Consider the following 25,167-nt stretch of genomic DNA (forward strand, 5'->3'; position numbering starts at 1 on the left):
TTAATTAATCAGACTTACAGAATAAAGAATCTAAATAAGAGTCATCTTAATAGATGGTTTCAGCAATTTTGGACGGGTGTATGATCAGCAAAGGACAAAAAGACCGAAAGATAGGAGATCGGATGGAAACGTTAAATGGTGTCTGACGTCAAAAAAGACAGACGTATAGAGTTACATGCATATGTACATTTCTAAGTTTGTCTTTGCTACTGTTAAAAAAAATTGACAGAGGGCTTAATTATGAAACAAGTGAGTGTATAATGGTACCAAGAACTCTTTTAAAAAAGTGGAACTGGTGAAAGTGTTTGCGAATCACAAATATTTCATCAATCAAACAAAAGCGAAACGCTTTAAAGTATGACCGTGTATATCCGTCATATGACGTTATATTTTAGTGCGGCGACTACCATAAACGCACATTGTTTAAAAAACGATATTTTGGAAAGTGTACACCATATTCCTTTGCAATTTTCAGGTCTGATTTGAAATAAATAAAGCTTCCATCATGTGCATTTTTGTTGCTTTATGTCGATTAATAGCAATTTTATCAAAGTTGTGACATTATTTTTGGATCAACCCTCGTATGTAGTCAAATAATTGAGAATACAAACCAATTAACAAAAGTTTACGCAGGGGGAATAAGGAAGCATACAAAATATTCTTCTGCTAAATCAGTGCTGCATTATGACGTCATAGCAGGCAAGATGACGTCAATTTTAGAAATCAGGTTTTCGTAATATTGGTATTTAGCGATGTAATTTAACTCTAGAAAATGATTAGAAATGTGTAAACATTAACAAAAATAAAATGTTTTTATTTTGTTATGCTGTAACAGTCATTATGATTGAAATCGATCACCGATGACGTCATATGTGTACATCGAGTAACTTGGAAATTGATCATGTCGTGTAAAGAGAAATTGGCTAAGACGGCATGTACAAAGATAGGTAAAATGGAGGTTAAAAGGAAATATCGGAAATATTGTGTTAAATTCATATGGAGTTCAATAAATTAAACAGGTATGCTAATTTATTTTCATCGATTATATTCTCTTTCGAAGAGAGTCAGATATATTACGTATCCCGGTCGGGCTATTGTTCGTCATTCTTGACCAAAAAATGCAACAGAACAACAATAAGCTAGATATTTTAAAACATACGATTTGTACAGATTGAAAGTTTGCATTTTGACAAACTTGGAAAGTGCTGCTAGAATCCCGAGTTAAGCAAGGTTGTACGAAAAATCTCGATTCATATGTATAAAATTCAAAACAAAGGGTAAGGTTTCGTGCGAATGTGTGGAATAAATATTTTACGGACAAGATAGTTGGATTCTAGCAGCACTTTTTAGACAAAATAGATGTTTTTCAGCTATATTACATACTCAAAGAAATTATCAAACTCCGGGGTATTGTTGTTCTGTAAGCCTTTTTATTAAGGAAAATTTTGCTATTAATAGAAGTCACGTGATGCCGTGGCGGTGATGCACGTCTTTGTGTTAGACACGCTTTTATCTGTATGCAATAGTAAATAACAGTTTAAATTTATCAGTGGTTTTGGTAATTTATTAAACTAAATTTTCTTCAAAAAGTCTAAATTTCCCGAGAAATTACTTACATGCTTCCTTAACATACCCGCGTATATTGGCATACATTTATATACACCCACAAACATATTTAATTTCTGCAATGGAGGATTATCAATGGTCTTCATAAATAAGTTTCATACCAAATGTGGCATCTTAAAAATATTTACTGGATGCATATATATTGTTCTATGAAAAAAAGATATTGATATCCATCTAAAAACCTGTCGAAATTCCCAAGTCAAAATGATTTGCTTATTTTAGCAGTTTATAAACAGTTATTAGGCAGTCTGGCAATTTTTTGACATATTTTAGGCAGTTCTTAACAGTCTTAGTTTTAACATTCCTTAAAACTGCTTACAGACTGGCTAAAAAACTGATAAGAATTTGTGTAAGCAGTTCGGTATTGAACAAACTTAATCAGTCAAAGAAGCAGTTTCTCAAAACTGCTAAAAGTGCAACTTATTCATTTCGACTTCCTATAAGAAGTAATACAACACTTTTTAACTCTTGGTGGTCTTAACGTTCACGAGCCTTCATTGTCTTACTCTTAATGCTGCCTGATGATAACGTCACAAATAATTGGGGGCAAGGCAAGAGTTTCTTATACAGAAAATAAAATTAAAAAATCTTACTTGAAATGATACAATAGTTTATAATAAATTGAGACTTCATTTTATAAAAGGCATGCGCATATGAGCTTCTAATCATTATCCCATCAACTTGCAAATCCATTCCTTTAGTTACATTAACAACTTGCTGTGTCCCCCTTGGTTGCTTGAAACTAAAAGGTTGTATCCAATGAGGAAAGCCTTTTCCACATCAGTTCAAAATTACAAATTGTGAAGATGTTTGTGATGGTCTGGAATATTATATATATTTATACCCATACAGTGAAGAAGTAAAATATGCTAAGGAAAAACAATGATATGTGATCACCACATGCATTGGATTGACAAGTGTATCTGAATTAATTTCCATGAGATGGTAGATCATCATTATAAAAATCTGATCATACATGCATGCAGCAACAATGGAACGGGGTGATATAGGAAATTTTTTAAAAAGATTTGTGTGCAGTAAAGTATGCTTCAGAAAATATGGTAAGTGTGTGGGCTTGTATGTGATATAATAGTAATCCTCTCTCTCATTTGGATAACTATTTAATTATAAAACATATAATCTAGTTTGTATTTTAATTATTAGTACTTAATATAAATCCAAAATATTTGCAGATAAATTTAAGCTAACTGATATAGGGATCTGTAGATTAGTACACTGTATTAACCGTGAAGCTCTAAAGTTGCCACTCATTTATGGAAGAAAATGGACTTAATGAAAGGACTTATTTACAATTCATACCTGAATACCTGATTCATACCTGATCTAAATCTCAATATTAAGTTAAATTCTCATATGTGATGTATTTTTTCAATAAATTACCCAGGAAGCATAAATTATATGCATTTCATTGCACTGTATTTCGTTGTATTGTATTCATATATCGTGTATATAGTGGTGTTATCTTCTTATAAGTAGACAAGAATAGTGCTTATAGCATTCTTTTTACCCGTTTTTAAGCAGTTAATAAATTTTTAAAAGGTCACTGAGAGTCATTTCCATATAAGTAGAGCAAACAAAAGAAAACACCTTTAGCAGTTATTAATAATTTTTAAACATTTATCCTTAACCTTCCTATTGACTGCTAAGATACTGCTAATGAATTCGAAACTGCTAAGCAACTGCTAAGTTACTGCTAATGAACTGGCTAGGTACTGCTTAAATTGTTGAGGGCTAAGAAAACTGCCTAATGATCAGAATGACAAAAACCAACAGAGGAAAAGGCTAGTAAAATGTCTAAGAACTGCTAATACACTGAACTCTTTAGGTTAAACAAGAGGCCCATGGGCCACATCGCTCACCTGAGCACTGTGGCTAGGAAAAAGTAGAAATTGGTTTATTATTGAAAAGTTTAAATCCAAAAGTAGTCCCAGCTTTGCTATTCATGAGATGATGATTTTTAAAGAATGTTTGCATATATTTCTATGTAAAATTTTGGTCCCGCCCTACCCCCGGGGTCATGATTTGAACAAACTTGAATCTACACTACCTGAGGATGCTTTCATATAAATATGATCAATTATGGCTTTTCTATTACGGAGAAGAAGATTTTTAAAGAATTTCCTATATATTTCTATGCAAAACTTTGGTGGGCCATTTTGGCCCCGCCCGACCCCTGGAGGTCATGATTTGAACAAATTTGACTCTACACTACCTGAGGATGCTTCCATATAAATACAATCAATTATGGCTTTGTTATTCTTGAGAAGAAGAATTTTAAAGAATTTTCCTATATATTTCTATGTAAAACTTTGGTAGGCCATTTTGACCCCGTCCTAGCTCCGGGGGTCATGATTTGAACAAATTTGAGTCTACACTACTTGAGGATGCTTCCATATTAATATGAACAATTTGGCTTTGCTATTCTTGAGAAGAAGATTTTTAAAGAATTTTCCTATATATATTTCCATGTAAAACTTTGGTCGGCCATTGTGGCCCCGCCCTACCTCCGGGGGTCATGATTTGAACAAACTTGAATCTACACTATCCGAGAATGCTTCCATTAAATATGATCAATCATGGCTTTGTTATTCTTGGGAAGAAGATTTTTAAAGAATTTTCCTATATATATTTCCATGTAAAACTTTGGTTGGCCATTTTGGCCCCGCCCTACCCCTGGGGGTCATGATTTAACAAAATTGAATCTACACTACCTGAGGATGATTCCCCATAAGTTTCATCTTTCATGGCACAGTGGTTCTTGGGAAGAAGATTTTTATAACATGGCACCAAATTTTCACTATTTCTGAATTATTTCCCCTTGAATGAGGGCGTGGCCCTTCATTTGAACAAACTAGAAGAATCCCATTTACCCAAGGATGCTTTGTGGCAAGTTTGGTTGAAATTGGCCCAGTGGTTCTAGAGAAGAAGTCGAAAATGTGAAAAGTTTACAGACAGACAGACAGACGCCGGACAAAATGTGATCAGAAAAGCTCACTTGAGCTTTCAGCTCAGGTGAACTAAAAACTGCTAAAGAACTGCCTTCCGCTTTGACTTGGGTTACTAACACTTGTCACCTTCACTAAAAAAGTTTTCAAGCTTTACTAGATTGAGATAAATTCCGACTGTCATTTTGATTAACAAAATCTTTGTCTGTATCTGACCCTCAAACTAAGAGTAGTTAACTTATTTTACAGGATGAAGATGGCAAAGAAGACTTCAATACGGCTTATGCAACTCCACGAATGTTCCTGACATTCAAAAGTTAGCGGATCTTAATTCAAAACACATGAAAGACAGAAATAATTCATAGTCTCTTCCAATAAGTATCAATATCACCTGATATTATCCATGGATTGTCAAAGTTAGAAAAAAATGACAAAAACCATGTTCTCATTTTCTTACATTTGTTCAAAAAAATCAGTAATAAATAAGTTTTAAAGAAATAAGTTTTAAGTTGATATAGAGTTGCTTAAATTTTGTAATGCGCCTGTCAAATTTCATCAGTTTATTTAATACTGAATCATGTTTTTCCCTTGAATATGCTAAATCATCTTAAAATAAATATTCATTCTGTCAGAGCCGTACAAGTACCAGATGAGGGCCTATGTTTACCAAGCTCGCGATCTGCTGGCCGGGGATGAGACCGGTCTCTCAAGTAAGTATATTGCTGGCTCACTGCCCCTACTTCTCATACTTACCAATACTACATATACAGAAAATTATTAAACATCACATAAAGAGCAAACAACTAGCTCGCTGACTGTACTTCTCATACTCACCAACTACATATAAACAATTTTTTTTAAACATCGAGAAAAGAGCAAACAACTGTTTTTTTTTTTATGCGTATTATATGGCAGCTGTATGTAAATGTAGACCGTCCTTATTCAGACTTATCTTCTGCCCATGTTTTTCAGACCTGTAAAAAAACAAACACTACTTTTAATGCAAACTGTATAACATGCTATTTATAAAATTAAGCAATCTTACTCAGACTAATCGTCCCACGTGTATTTCAGACCCATATGCCCGCATTTCCTTCCTGACCCAGAGCTCAGTAACGATGAGAATGGCGAAGTCACTCTGCCCCACCTGGGACCAAACCCTGATTTTTGAGGAAATTGAAATATACGGTGACCCCCAGGCTTTAGAGGAAAACCCCCCAGAAGTTGTGATTGAAATATGTGATTACGATAAGTTTGTAAGTTGAAATTCAGAATATTTATTAATTTATTAACTTTTGTGTCATATTTTAATTAAAGACTATATTAATCAAAAATTCTAGTCAAATGAAAGATCAACTGTTTGAAATTTCACACTGATTTTTGATTCCTGTAATTCTTTGCTCTTCGATCCTATCACTAGTTATTAAGAATGAGGGGACATTGTAACAAAAAATGAAATTCCTTACTAGCTGTCAAAAAAGAAAGCTACATAACTATAAAAAATAAAGTTTACAGAATACAATGACACAATGTGTATATAGCACTATGAGCTTGACTATCAATTTTTCATCACAGCAACATTACGTTTACCTTATTTATGTGTTTTATGTAATTTTTCAGGGGTCCAATGAGTTCCTGGGCAGAACGAAGGTCCAACCGATGGTGAAGCTTGACCCGTCCGATGCCCGCATGCCTGTTCTACAGTGGTACCCTATCACGCGCGGGCCAGAGGACGGAGGGGAACTGCTGGCCGCGTTTGAACTCTTCCTGGTATGTTTCCAAGATAGTTCTCCGAACTAGTTCTGAGATATCTCAAGCTCGGACACAAAAAAACTGATGGGAATAAGTGACAGTCTCAGAAAATCATAAGATTATCTTATCTGGCTACATTTAAAAGTCTAATAATGGTCCAGATTACTGTTAAAGCTATAAAATTCAGATTTAATTTCTATTTGCTTTTCAGATTTATGAGATTAGCCTTAATATTTTAGAAAATAAATAAAATCATTATAATCTGACTCTGTCGTATACACCCATATTATATAATTCTATTTATTTAATGGGATTCTAACAATAGAAAAATAGTGCTTAATTTCAAAGTATCCTTTTTCATCTGTTATGTGAATTTAGAAGATTTATTATATACATGGCTCTTTTAAATTTTGTTTTAATATTTTGAAGTTTTATTCTGAAATTATCTGCATATACTATTGTTTACTTTTCTATACTAACACTCTCTCCTCAATAAAAAAAAACTTCATTAGGATCAGGGATATGAGGTAAAATGAGTTATTTCCCCTCAATGAACAAATATTGGCAGTGGTCAACATGGTGATTGTAATATTAAATTTCTTTACCTTTTAATTAGTTTATTTAGATCGAAGTATTCTTTTTTTCTTAACTGAAATTACACTTTAAATTAAAAGAAAATGATATAATCTTAACTGGTTTAGGATTTTTTTTTTGTATCACTTTAAAATTAAAATGAATTGCTATTGTATAAAACAGAATTGAAGAGAACAAAATGTTTTCACAAAATCTTTGTATTTCGACTAGCAGGTGTAGAAGACTTGCTTTCAAACCTCAGATTTTCAATTTAAGTTAAAGCAGATTTGGTTGTGGATTTACTTCTTCTATTTTTCTTACTTCTATGAATTATTGCTTTAGATACCTATTGTACCATAAATTCTTCATTAACCAGTTTAAGAAAAAAACTAACTGCATCAAAAATATATCATACACAAACACTATACTCATTAGAACTCTGATTTCATTTTCTATGCTTATGAATAAATTAGATATCATACAAATACAGTTTGAGTACATACAGACCTTTGATTTTGATCACTTTATAATATTCAGGTGCCAGACAAGAATGCTTCAATGGAAAGTCTGGTCAGTACACTAACGCCCCCTGGTGGTGTTATACTAGTACTTACACTAGAGGCTAGACACTCAGTATGCTGTGGATTCTACTAACTTCCACCAATCCTGTCCAAAACTATTTAAGCTATACTAAACCGCAAAAGAAACGTCGCATTTTTTAACGAAATATTTGATAATATGAAATATTGTTTGTAAATATTATAATCTGTGCTAAATATGCATGAACACCAAACGTGAACTCTACAATCATTTAAAGGTAAGTTACGCTTCACTGATTTTAGCAACTTGTTCAAATGTCATTGAATCTCTCGCCTCCCGTGGTACACACTTTCCAGCATTAAATTGAAAAATGTTAATGCTCATGCTTTTCACGCTTCATTAAGGGTATAAATACCACGAACATTTAAATGATTATCAGTGTAAGTTTTGAAAGCAGAGCTATGCCACGTTTGAATCGACAACAGAGGGACCAAGCCATAGGAAGATTACATGCTGGGCAAGCTGCCAGGGTGAGAACAAATGACTTCAACTGCAGTATACGCACAATTGAACGTTTACGCCAACGTTTCAGTGCATCTAACAGCACAGACGATCGCCTGCGAAGCGGTAGACCACAAGTTACAACGCAAAGACAGAACAGTTTCATAGTGCGCCAGCATTTGAATGACCGATTTACAAGGGCATCAGAAACAGCACGCAATACCATTGGAACACATCAGCGACCCATAAGTGACGACACAGTACGTCGTCGGTTAGCAGCAAATAAACTCAGATGTAGCCGTCCATACAGAGGTCCTGTCCTTACACAAAGACACCGTCGGGCACGTCTACAGTGGGCTTTACAGCGGCAAAACTGACGTAATCGACAATGGAATAATGTCATCTTCTCCGGTGAAAGCCGATATTGCATTTCCACACACGATGGTAGAGCAAGAGTTTGGCGAAGGAAGGGTGAGCGTTACAATGACAACTGTGTTATGGAACTGATCCATGGGGTGGTCTTAGCATCATGGTGTGGGTTGGTATTGGCCTGTATTCGAAACTTGGCCCTGTTGTCTTCCAGAATCTTGGTCCAGGCAGTGGAAATAGTGTAACAGCTGCCCGCTACATTGATCAAGTCCTGAGGCCTCATGTTGTACAGCATTTCAACCAACATCCACACAAGACGTTCCAACAAGATAACGCGCGTGCGCATACAGCCAGAATAACTAGGGACTACCTGCAGCAGAACAACATCGCAGTTATTGACTGGCCAGCTCTTAGTCCCGATCTAAACCCCATTGAACATTTATGGGATCACATCCAGTTGAAGCTAAACCAACAACAACCAAGACCGACAACTGCTGCTGAAATTTCTATGGCTTATCAGCGTGTGTGGGCGACTATTCCTATGGCCTTCATCAAACGACTCATCAAATCTATATATCGAATATGCATGGCTGTAATTAATGCCAATGGTGGTCATACACGTTACTAACGGAAGTGCACTCAGGACAGTAGGAATCTGTGATATTGGCATTATTTGACATTAAATTGAATGTGTATAACTCTAAGACAAATGTTAGATAATTAAAAAAGAAACATTACATCAATATCAAAATAAGTGCATTACTTTTTCAAAATCTAATGCGACTTTTCTTTTCGGTTCAGTATATATATAAAACCCGTCTTCATCAATTTGAGTTGCAAGTCTTGTTTCAGAAATGCTGGTTCCCATATCAAAATAGGGGTTTTATTCAGTAATCACTGTTTTGCTCTTAATAACTCAATTTCCTTGTATTCTACAACCTCTCAATATTTACTACATAAGTAAAAGGTGATAGAAACCTGTCACATGGTCAGAGGTCATGGTTATAATTTAGGATCTTTTAATTTTTTTATTGTATTTACTACATTAGTGTAGAATTATTTAAAAAAAAAAATAGGAATCACAGGTTAAAAGGCAGATAATGCATTCTTCAGCTTCTGCAATTAATCACAATTAGCTCTACTTATCAGTAACAAAGATTTATCTATATAGTATTATCTTTTAACAGGCTATTTTCTTCCACAATGAGAAGCTAGTTGATGTTCAGGGTTTCAAATTATGTTTAAATCTTGATTAGTTGATGTAAGCATTCATACGATTGATTTTGAGTATATTTTGTACATATACATGTCAAGTTCAGGACGGGGATGTAAATTAGCTTTTTTTGCACCTTGTATGACATATTTTTGAATTACTCTAAGTTTTAATTTTGTGAATTTTGGTAATTACTCTCAATGAAATTTAAAAAAATAAATTAAGTGCACCTTTTGAGAGGGTTGACCTTAGTTATATGACATAATGAAGTGTAAGAATTTAAGTTATTCAATTGTATAACAGCAAATTAATTTTGCTCTTTCTTAGTTAGATGACAAGACAGGGGTGTGTTAAGTACAACTTTAGCCAAGTAATCTTTCTACGCTTATAATGGCTTCTTTTTTTATTTCATGAAGACTGCATTACCAAATCATGTGCAGTAAAGTCCAGTATTACATATGTTTATATTAATAAAATACAGGTTAACGCTTCCTATATATTCCTTTCCATAAGCATTATAAATGAAATGTATAGTGTTGTTTGAAAATATCCAACTAAAGATCTAGCTGTTATTAGTGAACATTTCATGCAGATTTATGCATCAAAATATCTTTTAGAGTAGACATCATAATTAAGATGGAAAGCTTGTTAGATATGACTTGTGACTAAAATATCAAATATTTAATGTCAGATTAAGAAACGACACTAGAGACATGATTTTCCTGTAATACTCTCTGTAGTCTTGTATAACTCAGATTAATACGCAGTTTCTTTTGTTTGCTGATGTGTAAATAGAAAAAGTTTGCATTACAATGGCCAGCTCTTTTGTGTAGTCTGTGCATGAACTCAAACATGTTAATTGACTAGACATTCCTTGAGAGGGGAGGGGGGCACTCAGAGTGATTCTTGAAGCCCTCCATGGAATAAATGATCTATAAGTTATACATGTACATACTGCCACCGTATGGCAATATTTAAACTCAGTATTTAAGTAAAGTTTTCAAAGGATAAGTTAAAAAAAAATATTGAGTCATGGTATTTGTTAAAGTTTTTAAAATAAATATTTGAATATAAATTCAGAAGCATCCGAAGATAATTAAAAAGGAAGTATCACAATACATGAATGCATACTTTCCAGTACAGTAAATATCAAGGCAATATATTTTGTTCATTCTTACTTATATCAAAAAGGTATACATTGTGTATCTGAAGTTAAAAGATACGTATTTATAAATATACTGACATATATTCATACCATGTAGATATTATATATGAAATAAATGGCCCCTTCCTTTATTATAGCTCATATCTCATATCTCTTTCACGCGAATGCATCACATACTGATCAAAGCATGAGCAAGTGGTCAATGTGAAATGAAATAAAATTTTATTGCATTATTTATGGAAATGGTAATTGGTCGTCTTATATGATAACAGTATGATTTATGATGAGTGATAAATTGAAAAAAACATTGTGTTATACTGTAAACCAACTGGTTTTTTTTTCATTAATATGAGTTTATTAATATCTATTACCTGTCCTTTTTAGGTCGCCTGAGTAACTCAGGTGACCTATTGCTATCCGTTTTCGTCCGTCATCGTCCGTCGTGCATCGTGTTTCGTGTGTTTACATTTGAACATTTTCCGCTTCTTCTCTGAAACCTCTGAACCAATTTCAACCAAATTTGGAATACAGTATCTATGGGTGATTGGGAACAAAAATTTCATCCTCCCTGCCCCCCTGGGGCCTGAGGAATTGGGCCAAAACCACTAAAATTATGAAATCTTTAAAAAATATCTTCTTCTTAACTCCTGGACATCAAGCAGCAAACTGTTGGCATGAATGTTATGAGTATTGAGTCCTCTACCAAAATTTTGAAAATCATGGCCCCAGTTCAGGTGTTCTAGTGCTAGGGCGGGGCTCTATAGATTATATAGTGAAAATGCATTATTTCTTTGAAAATCTTCTTCTCTGCTCCTGGGTATTAAATAAACTAACTAAGCACATAGTTATGATGAGCAAGAGTGCCTCTTCCAGATTTGTGAATTTTATGGTCAGAGGTTCTGGTGGAAGGGCGGGGCTCTATTCATTATATAGTGGAAATGCATTATTTCTTTGAAAAAATTCTTATCTGCTTCTTGGTATTTAATAAACTAACTAAGCACCTAGATATGATAAGCAAGAGTGCCTCTTCCAAAAATGTGAATTTTATGGCCCCAGAGTCGGATTTTTAGCGCTAGGGCGGAGCTCTTTAAATTATATAGTGAAAATGCATTATTTTTGAAAATCTTCTCTGCTCCTGGATATTAAATAAACTAATTCAGCACATAGTTATGATGAGCAAGAGTGCCCCTTCCAGATTTGTGAATTACATGGCCCCAGGGTCAGGGTTCTGGTGTAAGGGCGGGGCTTCATAGATTTTATAGTGAAAAAGTATTATTTCACTGAAAATCTTCGCAGTAGCTGCTGGCACGAAAAAGATCCCTCCCTGCTCAATGGCCCTGAGTGCCGAGTATAGGACGAAATTTGCAGCTCTCCACTGGTAAATGGTGGCGTCTCAATATGAGTGAAAAATTCTCGAGATGGACGTTAAACAATATACAATCAATCAATCATTTTCATGTTTAATCTTGTTTGAAATTTATACTGAATACATCATGTACATGCTCCTGACCTGTCACTAGTAAGACATGTCTTCATTTAGATTAAGTGTCAAATTTCATTTTATATACTCAGAATGTATCAAAGTCCAAATTTTTATTTGTACTAATGTATAATATTTTGACTCTAATTATAAAAAGATTTGTTATAATTTTTGTAATCAAATAAAAATTTAAAAACACTTTTAAAATTGCATTTTTATTGATGGAAGCAAAAAAAAAATTAATAAGATTATAAATTATTTAATCAAACCTCTTGGACAATCTAAGAAATATGCCTTTAAGCATGTTGAAGGCCTCCTTATTCAAGGACAATTAAGGTAGGATTCTTCTCATATTTCTAATATTTAAAAATTAATGAAATTTTCACAAAATCAAGAAGACAATATCAGTAAGTGAAAGTATCAGTGAAATTAAATTTGGCCGTTTTATATTAGAGGCAAGGTCAGGTCAAGTTCATAATCTTGTGACATTGAGAATGAAAAAAAAAATGTTGCCAATCATGTGATACCTACTTCTATTTCAAAATTTTAATGATTGTTCTTTTTGCATAAAAACATACAACTATATCGGGCCTATAGCATGATATTACCAAATTTACATAAATAATTTAACTTAACTGGATATTGGCTAATCCGAATTTTCTCTGTTTTTCTTAATTTTTTAGGATATATTTCTTATTTTCATATGCTTCCTATATTTAACTTTTTCTTATTTTCACATACAATAAAGTAGTCTTATAAATGTACAAAATGACACAAAAACAAAAAGTTTTGATCGTTTACTAAGAGTGAAAAAATAATTTTTGATGATTTTTGTTTCAAATCTGCACTTTGATAGGAAGCGTTTAAAAGCTTACAGAGTTCTATTTTGTTTGAAAATTCATATTTATTTGATATATTTTGATAGTTGCGGCCCTCATCATTAATTTAACTAACATTTAAAAAATTTCTCCAAGTCTTCGATTGTGTAAAAATTATTACTACATAAAATGTTCTATTATAATCTTGAGAGGCAGAGAAGAAGATATTTTCATACGCCACCATTCCGCCAAAAATATAGTCCCTGCTAGTTTTCAATTGCAGTTTACCATTTCTATTTAAAGTTGTACAATCGTGATGAAGAAAGGAAAATATGGTCTTTAAAAGCTCTTACATCTAAAGATATAAGACATGTAAGCAAGTATACTTTGAATATTTCATCTAGTCAGAAACCAGAGAAGAATCCTACATTAAGTAAACAGATGGTTCATTTGAAATTGAACATTCCCATCTTGAGTGGATTTGATTGACTTATTACTAAAGAAGCCAAAAATCTAAGAGATAAATGTTTTTCTTGGGAATAAATTAGGGGCTTCATTTTTAATCTTCTAAAGAACAGTCAGCTAGGCCAAGGTGGCTCAGGTGAGCGTTGTGGACCATATATATATATATATATATATATATATATATATATATATAGAAAGCACAGAGAAATTCACTTTTACAAGGATACCCACTTCCGCCCCAGCCCGGGGTTGAACTCTCGACCTACGGAATCTGTCTCCTAGCAGTACAGGAACAGCGCGTTAGACCGCTCGGCTATCTAGGCAAGTTAAAAAACTTGCTTTCGATGCCGATGGAATTCTCACAACGCTGCCCTACACTACACGGTCATTGAGAATGGAAGTGAGATACAGTTATTTGGACATTAGCTTTTAGAGGATTGTTACCAATACATGTTGTGATGAAATTAATTTTATTTATAAAGCACAAATTACAACAACTCTTAAACTAATATAACTGCCCTAAGTGAAGAAATATTAATATAGAAAGCACAGAGAAATTCACTTTTACAAGGATACCCACTTCCGCCCCAGCCCGGGGTTGAACTCTCGACCTACGGAATCTGTCTCCTAGCAGTACAGGAACAGCGCGTTAGACCGCTCGGCTATCTAGGCAAGTTAAAAAACTTGCTTTCGATGCCGATGGAATTCTCACAACGCTGCCCTACACTACACGGTCATTGAGAATGGAAGTGAGATACAGTTATTTGGACATTAGCTTTTAGAGGATTGTTACCAATACATGTTGTGATGAAATTAATTTTATTTATAAAGCACAAATTACAACAACTCTTAAACTAATATAACTGCCCTAAGTGAAGAAATATTAATATAGAAAGCACAGAGAAATTCACTTTTACAAGGATACCCACTTCCGCCCCAGCCCGGGGTTGAACTCTCGACCTACGGAATCTGTCTCCTAGCAGTACAGGAACAGCGCGTTAGACCGCTCGGCTATCTAGGCAAGTTAAAAAACTTGCTTTCGATGCCGATGGAATTCTCACAACGCTGCCCTACACTACACGGTCATTGAGAATGGAAGTGAGATACAGTTATTTGGACATTAGCTTTTAGAGGATTGTTACCAATACATGTTGTGATGAAATTAATTTTATTTATAAAGCACAAATTACAACAACTCTTAAACTAATATAACTGCCCTAAGTGAAGAAATATTAATATAGAAAGCACAGAGAAATTCACTTTTACAAGGATACCCACTTCCGCCCCAGCCCGGGGTTGAACTCTCGACCTACGGAATCTGTCTCCTAGCAGTACAGGAACAGCGCGTTAGACCGCTCGGCTATCTAGGCAAGTTAAAAAACTTGCTTTCGATGCCGATGGAATTCTCACAACGCTGCCCTACACTACACGGTCATTGAGAATGGAAGTGAGATACAGTTATTTGGACATTAGCTTTTAGAGGATTGTTACCAATACATGTTGTGATGAAATTAATTTTATTTATAAAGCACAAATTACAACAACTCTTAAACTAATATAACTGCCCTAAGTGAAGAAATATTAATATAGAAAGCACAGAGAAATTCACTTTTACAAGGATACCCACTTCCGCCCCAGCCCGGGGTTGAACTCTCGACCTACGGAATCTGTCTCCTAGCAGTACAGGAACAGCGCGTTAGACCGCTCGGCTATCTAGGCAAGTTAAAAAACTTGCTTTCGATGCCGATGGAATTCTCACAACGCTGCCCTACACTACACGGTCATTGAGAATGGAAGTGAGATACAGTTATTTGGACATTAGCTTTTAGAGGATTGTTACCAATACATGTTGTGATGAAATTAATTTTATTTATAAAGCACAAATTACAACAACTCTTAAACTAATATAACTGCCCTAAGTGAAGAAATATTAATATAGAAAGCACAGAGAAATTCACTTTTACAAGGATACCCACTTCCGCCCCAGCCCGGGGTTGAACTCTCGACCTACGGAATCTGTCTCCTAGCAGTACAGGAACAGCGCGTTAGACCGCTCGGCTATCTAGGCAAGTTAAAAAACTTGCTTTCGATGCCGATGGAATTCTCACAACGCTGCCCTACACTACACGGTCATTGAGAATGGAAGTGAGATACAGTTATTTGGACATTAGGTTTTATATATATATATATATATATATATATTTGGACATTAGCTATATATATATATATATATATATATATATATATATATATTAATATGCAGTGGTGCCTCTTTCAAAATTGTAAATTGTGAATTTCATGGCCTCTGGTTTCAAACAACAACCAAATTTAATTGTTTGAAATTTGTTACACAATACTCAGGTGACCTATAAGGCCCGTGGGCCTCTTGTTTGAGAATTAATTTGGTGTTCTTTTGAAAATAAGTCTCAAAATTATACCACATATTTCTTTATACATTTTCCGGTACATGTACTAAAGTATAAAAATTGAGCTTGAGTACAAGATTTGTGCTCTAAACTTTATTTTTACTACATGACAATCTGATATTGTTTATTCAAAGTATATCTTTTTCACCTCATAAAAACAATTCATTAAGTTTTATAACATGGCTTTTGAAATCAGTAGTATATCCTCCCAGAGGCTGGTTTAAAGTCCTTGGATGAGAGCACCAGTATAAATAAGCTATGAATCTGTTGATCTTTTAAAGCTTGCTGGTTCAGACCTTCCATTCTTACCTCCAAAGAAAGGAGATCTCTTCCTGATACCCAATGGAATCAGACCAGTTATGCAGAGAACAGCCATAGAGGTAAAATCTGGTTCTCTATGATGTCTTTAAAGAAAATAAATATTTTATGAATTTTATATATTGATGGATGAAACAATGACAAAATTTACTAGTAAGAGTGGCTAAATATCATCAAAGTAAAACTGACAGTGGGTAATACTAAATATTCAAGTACTTCGGATTTATATTACTTTGATTGAATGCCTCTAGAATATTACTTAATATATATGCTGGATTATTCAATAACAAAGAGTAAATTCTCTGCATTAATTTTCTAAGTTGTGTTATTTGGGTCACACCCTGACCCCATATGATTAAGAAAATTATGCTTTTGATTTTACGATCCTTATTTATATAATTTTTACCACCATTTTGTAACAGGTTCTATGCTGGGGTGTTAGAAACATGCAGAAATTTCAGCTGGCCGCAGTTACCTCCCCTAGTGTGGAATTTGAATGTGGAGGCCATGTGTTAGAATCCAGCACTATCAAAAACTTAAAAAAGAACCCCAACTTTAATAAGAATGTCTTGTTTTTTGATGTTGTGAGTATATTGATACATATTTCATTTTGTACAAAGGGCCCATATTTTATCATGTTCATGGGATAATTCTAATTTATTTAGAGTAAATGTTAAAGATTTGTAGTTGTTATTTAGGCAGTGTAAATCTATTTCAAAATAGGTTGACAAAAAGTTAAGAATCTAATTTCAATGCATTTAATATACATGTATATAACTGGCTTAGTTGTTATCATAAATGATTTTCCCTTTTTTTGGATTAATATTAAACAAAATCGATAATGCTGAAAAAGCTATAGTACAGATTTCCTGTTGAAAAAAGACTGTTTAGATAAAAGATCTGTAATATGTTATGATAAAATTTTGATGATAACTTTTAATTGTAGATGTTGCCCCGTGAGGAGCTGTACATGCCCCCTATGAATATAAGAGTCCGGGATCACCGAAAGTTTGGGAGGAAGCCCACGGTGGGGATCCATGTCCTGAACCTGGAGAATTACCGCTGTGACCCGATTAGACGGGTGCAGGAGGAGGAAGAGGAGGGGGTACAAGGTAAATCTGGAAATCTAGGCTGGTGTCTGTGTGTTGGGTAGTGAATGGGGTAAACTATATATAAAACTGAAAATCTAAGCTTGTCTATGTATAGGATAAGTTAACCATACATAGGCAGGATTAGGTAAGATTGAAATAGGTTGAGACAAAATTCACTTCTAGGTTCTTTGTACGTTTTTCAGATATAGATCAAAGCTTTCATATAAAATTCAATTTAGAAAAATAATATTGTGAAAATAAAAGTATCTGTGGACAATGTTTAAGAATATTTTTTTCAAATATCTTAGTGTTAAGCATTTTGTGTTTTCTGTATGTTTTCTTTTATCTATCTGTCTGAAACTTTAAAACCTTGCTTAAAACATTTAAACTAATATGGAAAGCGTTCTTAGTTTGATGGGAAGGTAATTCTTCACCCAGAGGTATGTTGTGGCCCTGACTCAAGGTCAGTTGGACAACTCCGTAATAGAGAAAAGCTGGTACAAGTGCTTTGAGTAATGGAGGAAAGCCAGAAGCTGGTAGAAATGTAGCCTTTGATCATAATGTTATAACATAAAACCAAAGTCATTTGATAAAAGACAAACTATGAAAATTAGAGGCAATAATCTTTTCAATGAAGAAACATAAGTCCAACTTTACATTTATCAATGTTCTCCATTATATCACTGTTTACATGTACAGTGTACATGTCCGCAAGGTCGCAAAAACAACAATGATCGATCTACAATAACATTACTGTATTGGAATATACAAGGGGCGGGCTTACTGGCGGTGAGATTAAAGCGAAGTCCGCTTCACGCATCAGTGCGTAAAGCGGTCTCAGGAAGCGAACGCCGGGTACGCTGTAGCGGACCCAGAGCTGACCCCGAGCGAATGCGGAGCGAACCCGGAGCGCACTCAAAGCGCACCGGGAGCGATCCCAAAATTTCTGAAAGCGAAACCCGAAGCGGACCCCAAGCGAACACGGGAAGCGAACCCGGGGTCCGCTCCGGGTTCGCTCTGGTGTTAAGTTGTGTCCGGTCGATCACTACTGTAGTTATGATGATTATGAGTGCCTCTACCAAAATTGTTAATTTTAGGGCTTCAGGATTAGGGGTTCTGTTGTTAGGGGGGTGGGGCTCTATTGATTATATTGTAAAAATACAGGAAATCTTTGAAAATCTTCTTCTCTGCTCCTAGGTATTAAATAAACTAACTAAGTGCATAGTTATGATGAGCATGAGTGTCTCTAACAAAATTGTGAATTTTATGGCCCCAGGAATAAGGGTTCTGGTGTTAGGGCGGGGCTCTATTGATTATATAGTGAAATACATGAAATCTTTGAAAACCTTTTCCTCTGCTCCTGGGTATTAAGCAGATGAACTACCTATATAGTTATGGAAAGGGCCCTTAGCTTCCAGAATTGTGAATTTCAAGGCCCCAGGAACAGGGGTATCAAATGGGGGGACTATACTTAAAAACTGAAAATGAATGAATTGTTTGAAATCTGCTCATTGGTATTAATCAAATATTTTTGAAAAGTAAGGATGCCTTTTCAAAAACTGTGCATTGTGTGGATCTAGGCCTAAGGGTCAGGGTTCATGTGTGGTAAAGGCACTACTGATTATTGCTGAATATTACTGATAAGTTGAAATGCAATTTTTTGTTCTCTACCCTGCTTATGGGTATTAAGTAACCAAACAAAGCAACTGCTAAATGTATAGTTATGATGATCAATGATGCCTCTTTCAAAATTGTTAATGCCATAGCATCTGGCTTAAAAGATGAATCAAATTCAATCACTGGAAAATTGTTGCTGATGCTCAGGTGACCTATAAGGCCCATGGGCCTCTTGTTTTTGGTCTCCTTTATTTTGAGGAAAGTTCCTATTCCAGATTATGTTTCTTTGTTTTTGTTTTAATTCATAGAGATTGAAATTCATTTTTGAAATCAAATTGTCATCAGAGCGGTTCTGACTGTATTCGAGTGCCCAGAACATCCTGAGTTGCCGCCCTTGTAGGAAGCTGATTACTCTCTCATAGATACATATTCTAGATTAATTGTTTCTGTTGAAAAATAAATCATGGATAAAGGCTGAGTTAAGCTCGTAACACATCAGAAATAACTTTATCTTGCTACTCTTGTGTGATCCCATAGTTGCCCCTGTAGATTCTCTCTCAATTAGTGTCTTTTTAGATCTATCATTGGCAACTAAGCTTTTCACTTCAAAGTTACTGGCTCTTAGTTGCTATAGAACTTAACAAAAAGTACGTAATTAGAAAAAAATATTTCTATCTATATATCTTTTTCTCAAACTAGATATTACAGCAAACTAAAATACTTTATCAGTTACAACATAACTTCTATAAAGACCCACAATAAATAAATAATAATAAATCATACCATGCACGGAATAACCGTAACTAAAATATACACATATGATGCATGTTAGTCCAAACAAATAAATCCTGCCCTGTATTTTACATCCATGATATTATGGGTAACAATACTTATATAACCCAATGCTTATTAATTCATTGCAGGAGAAAATCTTGTTTAAGTGAGAATACTGAACTGTTTATATGCCCATGCTTATATCTGTTTCCTCATGTGATTTCAGTTTATAATTTAGAACAAGTATGATTGTTGATTTTTTTCCTTTAAAAATCAAAAACATTTTCAGTAAAATTCCAAACCAGAGAATGATTCATTCTTGTGTATTACCAGTAATTTATTTATTAATTTTTTATACGCCTGTCTTAAGACGGGACGTATTATGTTATAGGCTTCATGTCCGTCCGTCCGTCTGTCTGTCCATTCCTGTCCGGCTCATAACTTGAATACTATTAGGCCTACGATTATCAAACTTTGTCAACTGATACTTCTTGGATGGACGGTGTGTCGCACACTAGAAAACTATTAGACCTAGAGCTTTCAAACTTGGCAAAAGTATACATCTAAGGTAGAAGGTATGTCGCGGCCTATTTCAAGGTCACTGTGACTTTTAATTTAAGTGATTTTTTTTTTTAAAACAAAGTCTTATAAATTTTAAATTTCAGTATCCTAAAAAAAATGTAAAAATATAGTTGTATCCTTATTAAAAAATGTTCAATTAAGTAAAAACTTATTTTTTCATCATATACTTCACAGATGTCTGTAACAAATGGTAATGTTTTGAGAGAATTCCGTTTGTCCCATGGGCATAATTATCAAGCACTGGTGAAGGAAAATTTTGATAGCAGAAATGTGAATGTCAAATTAGAGAGAAATTAATGATTTTATTGTCGGGAGCTAACAGGCAAGAGCATCTCTAGATCTGATCATGGAGCTGTTATCTTAATTTATCTCTTGGGAGTTGGGCAAAAACAAATGGCCTCATAGTTGCTTGTGTTAATTAAGAGTTCCTGATGGCTATAGTCCAGATAAAGATCTTTCAATTGGTGTAATGTAATTAAAACAAATTGATGTTTTACTGTATGATTAAAACAAATTAGTATAGTATAATGTAATTAAAACTTATAATACATTTGTTCATTGAAAAAAAAATTTCCATTTATATATATTTGCAACAAATTGCAGTCATGTCTCACTTAGAATTTTATAGTCCAAAGAATAATTCATTTTATTTTTTTATTATTAGACCATGTAGACTGTAGCATTACCATTATTTCATAATATATGCAATAAACAATTTAAAACTGCAGATGGATATTTGTTAAGCTCTAACACAGCCAGTTTAGAATTATATGATGTATTATTTGTTTTAAGTAATCCCTACAATGTAAGTCTCTTAGAAATGTATGTACAATATTTTAACATGATAAGAAATTGAAATTAGATCATTGAAATCTGTTTCAATCTGTTAATCAAGGTAACTTGATTTTCTTGCACACCAACCAATTTATGATTATTGAACAATATTTAATGGGCGTATCATGCTGTGGCAGGGCACTTTTTTGTGTTCTTGTAATATGTTTGTCATGTTCATGGTTTCTGGAGTTTACAAATTGAATGTTGAAATTGAATGTGTTCAGGGGTCATTTGGTTTGTCACATGAGAGAATTTTGATTGGCTGATTTGTAGGAGGACTTGTGAATGGGGCCCGCAGTGGGGAACATGTGATTGAGATGCCGACGGAAGAAAAGAAGAAAGAGGTAACAATCAAATAAAAATATAAACATGCCATGAAAAATTACTATAGTTTTTCAACATAATGTAGCTCTGATTATAAATAGCTATGATACAAATTTTATAAATATCAATATGTTGTTCCTGAGAACAAAGTCTTCTGTTTTACTATCCATTACAGTTTAAATATATAACTATTTTCTGCTAGAGAATTTATACAAAGAAAAATTGGCTTCAATCTGTATTAATCATTGTAAAGGATATTGATATTCTATATTCTCTGTTTATATAGAGAATAATACATACCCTTTTCCATATTACATCCTGTATCAGGCCGAGACACCAATATCAGTCAGAGGAACGAAGGAAAAGGGTATGTATTAATATGTTTATTACACACTTAGTAATAAAATACAGCATGCATTAAATTGAGAAGAAAATAAGTAAATAATCATACCTGCACTTCTTACATAATTACATGTACATGGTCTATTGTCTCATACGAGTTGGGTTTGTTTCTACTTCTATTTCAATGCACTTGATTCGTAATTAGAAAATAATATATTACTTGTATTTGTAATTTAAGATTAATCTTATTTTCAAAAGTTAAAATTAAGAGAATATGAACCCATCAAAAATTTTGTATGATCACAAGTACTGTTTTTGTGGTTTAATTTACTAAGGGTGTGATATTGACGTCACAATATTAGCCGTATCAACCCTGCAGGGCTATATTGGTTATCAGCCCCGCAAATCCATATCAGCCTGCAGGGCTGATACGGCTATTGTGACGTCAGCAATATCGCATATGGAAAAACCTGTATTGGGTGTAATAAAAAGTAAATATACCAAGAGTCAATTTTACTATAAAAGGGGTAATGTGTCTGTTATAACTTTAAAACGAATTACAAATTTGTTTATGTATTACTTGAATTATACATTGTATATCATGAATATATATTAGCTTTGACACTATTTTCATTAATCTCTTTAAAAAAAATAAAGTAGTATAATACAGAAAGTAAATACACATTTATATTCAAATTTGGGGAGGGTGCATGTAGAATTATAAATCACATCAAACTCACTAAGTAGTCAGCCAGAAATCAGTATGTTATTGGTGATATTAGTAACAGTACAAGAAGACTTAAAATGATCCCACACAGTCCATATTTCAGTCTAATATAGTCCTAATTAGAATCGTCATCACCCCGTCCTAGCTGATAGACAGGGTTTGTTTATGTTCTGTTGTTATTTTGTCACCATCAGACAGGAAAGGCAATTCTTGTTAAAGCCAGATCCAAACTGGACAGTGCTCTACAGCGTATAAAGGTGATGTTTTACCCCTGTATCTGGCACGGGGACTTTGGACTGGACATTTTGCAATGAAACTTGATATAGAATATATAATATACCACATTGCTTTGAACCATGACCTCTATAAGCAGTCATACAGCTTTATAAATCGTCTTTTGTTCTGATCTTAGAATGAGATATTTTAATGTGGTTTCCTGACAATAGAATTCCCTTTTAATAATTATTGTTCCTGTCGTATCCCGTAGCTTGGAGGGACAACCCTTACCAAAATACTCACCCTCTGGCAACATCTTCTGGCATTATTGCCGCAATATTGCAGCAAAATTCTGGCAATACATTGCCGCAATATTGCGGCAATATCGTTTTTCGTATGTAAATTAGATTTGCGGCAATATTGCCAGAAAAGTGTTGCAGCAATATTGCGGAAATATTGTAACAACATTCTGGCAGTATATTACAGCATTATTGCGGCAATATGGTTTTTCGTATATAAATTAGATTTGCGGTAATATTGCTAGACAGGTGTTGCGACAATGTTGCTGCAAAGCAATTGCAGTACATGTATTATTTCGGGTTTTGCTGCAGCAATGTTGGGGCAACACTGCAGTACTACCTATATAAATTGGTATTTGCCTAGAAAAAATTATCTAACAGTCTAACAATTAACAGATTGTGCTGAGGAACATAAAAATCAATAGCATAATAGGCTACAGAGTCAGTAAGAAATAGCTACTTAAGCTTATGCTATTCTTTGAAAAGATAGAAAAAATGTGTTGAAAAAAGATGTGTTTTTAAAACAAGCGGCAACAAAGTTTGGAAAACCATTATTAGAATATAGGTCACAGTCAAAGTCACAGGTCATTGATCTTGGTATCATTTGAAAGAACTTTATTAGTGGAATACGCATCCTAAATATGAAGTCTCTATCTCTTATGGTTCAAAATTTATGGTGGAGGTTTAAAAAGGCTATTTTTAGCACATAGATCACAGCTGTGTTCACAAGGTCATTGACCTTGATGACATTTGAAAGAACATAATTAGTGGAGAATGCATACCAAATATAAGGTTGCCATCTTTCATGGTTCAAAAGTTATGTCGAAGATTAAAAAAATCTATTTTAAGCATATAGGTCACAGCCAACGTTCTTGTCAAAAACCTTCGTGTCATTTTAAAGACCTAGCTAAATTAGTTGAGCATGCATACTTAATTATAGTCTGTATTTCTCATGGTTTTTAAATTATGGCGAATATTCAATTAAAAATTATTTTTAGCATACAGATCACAGTCAAGGTCACAAGGTCATTGACCTTGGTGTCATTTGAAAGGACTTAATAAGTGGAGTATGTATACCAAATATGAAGTCTCAATCTCTCATTGGTTCAAAAGTAATCACTTATGGCGAAGGTTAAAGTTTACAAACAGACACGACAAAAAACAATATGCACCCCCAATCTAATCAATCCCGGCACATAAAAAATGTGTATATAAAACATATCAATATGCCACTGTGAAAATGTACAGCAACTCTGCATCATTTTTCAAATAACCTAATTAATTAGCTGCCCATCACATATTCCCCAATGCCAATTAATCAGTATTATGTATAATATATAGCTTGTTTGCAATTTCCAACACATATATAGAATCATTATTTTCTTGCAGGTATTAAGATTTATGCAATAAATTAATTATATATGTTCATGCATTAAATTGATAACATGCATTCATCTTTTCCTGCAACAATGGTATGATATATATTAGACATACAAGTATGGTATACATGCATCACAAGCACTAGTTGAAATACGTATAATTTTTCTTATTTTATCTCCGTGGAATCATTCATCTACAAAAGAATATGGTTTTGACTTACAAAGTTTGATATGTATATACCATGAAAACAAAGTTAAACATTCCTATAATTCTTTCAAAAGGCCATGCCATGGAAACTGCTAAAATTCTTTTTTTTTCTGGCTATTCCACATTATTCAGTCTTACTAGTCATCATGTATAATCCTACTGTACACAATTAACAACTCCAATGAACTTGATACCATTCAATACTGAAGCAAAACATGCTTGCCTTTGAATTCCCTCCATTTTATTTAAAAAGAGAAAGTAAATGACTAAGCATGCTCAAAAATGCCTAATTGGTAATCCTAGATCTTCTGGCGACATTCTGGCAATACTATGTTTCTTTGAAAATCTTTAAAGAAGAATAAAAACTTGAATATCCCCTTGCAAAAAACGTTTTCATATGACTTTTTCCCCAAGGGTCAAGGTCAAATTAAATCTAGGATCAAAGTTCAATATTAATGTCTGTGATAGATTTGACCTAAGTTTAAGACACAAAATGTAAAATAAAAATAATCTATTATATTAAATAATTTTAAGTCTCATACTTGTACATGTAACACATACT

General features: G+C 33.8%; 1 protein-coding gene across 2 annotated transcripts; it reads left to right on the forward strand.

Moving 5' to 3' along the window:
- Window positions 1-4,755: 4,755 nt before the first annotated feature.
- Window positions 4,756-22,856, forward strand: LOC134268222 (myoferlin-like). Of its 2 annotated transcripts, XM_062750409.1 has the most exons (10): window positions 4,756-4,908; window positions 5,225-5,302; window positions 5,667-5,848; window positions 6,213-6,362; window positions 7,455-7,487; window positions 16,176-16,274; window positions 16,635-16,796; window positions 17,159-17,324; window positions 21,384-21,454; window positions 22,698-22,856. In XM_062750409.1, the coding sequence occupies exons 1-10, from the start codon at window positions 4,890-4,892 to the stop codon at window positions 22,815-22,817; spliced, it is 1,080 nt and encodes a 359-aa protein (XP_062606393.1). In that variant the 5' UTR covers window positions 4,756-4,889; the 3' UTR covers window positions 22,818-22,856. The 2 variants fall into 2 exon arrangements, with proteins under 2 accessions (XP_062606393.1, XP_062606394.1); XM_062750410.1 differs by lacking the exon at window positions 7,455-7,487 and having other exon boundaries at window positions 4,757-4,908.
- The last annotated feature ends 2,311 nt before the right edge of the window (window positions 22,857-25,167 follow it).

The sequence above is a fragment of the Saccostrea cucullata genome, unplaced genomic scaffold, assembly GCF_032062105.1.
Source record: "Saccostrea cucullata isolate Sc308-1 unplaced genomic scaffold, CSIRO_AGI_Scuc_v1 ctg10219, whole genome shotgun sequence".
NCBI classification, from domain to species: Eukaryota; Metazoa; Mollusca; class Bivalvia; order Ostreida; family Ostreidae; genus Saccostrea; species Saccostrea cuccullata.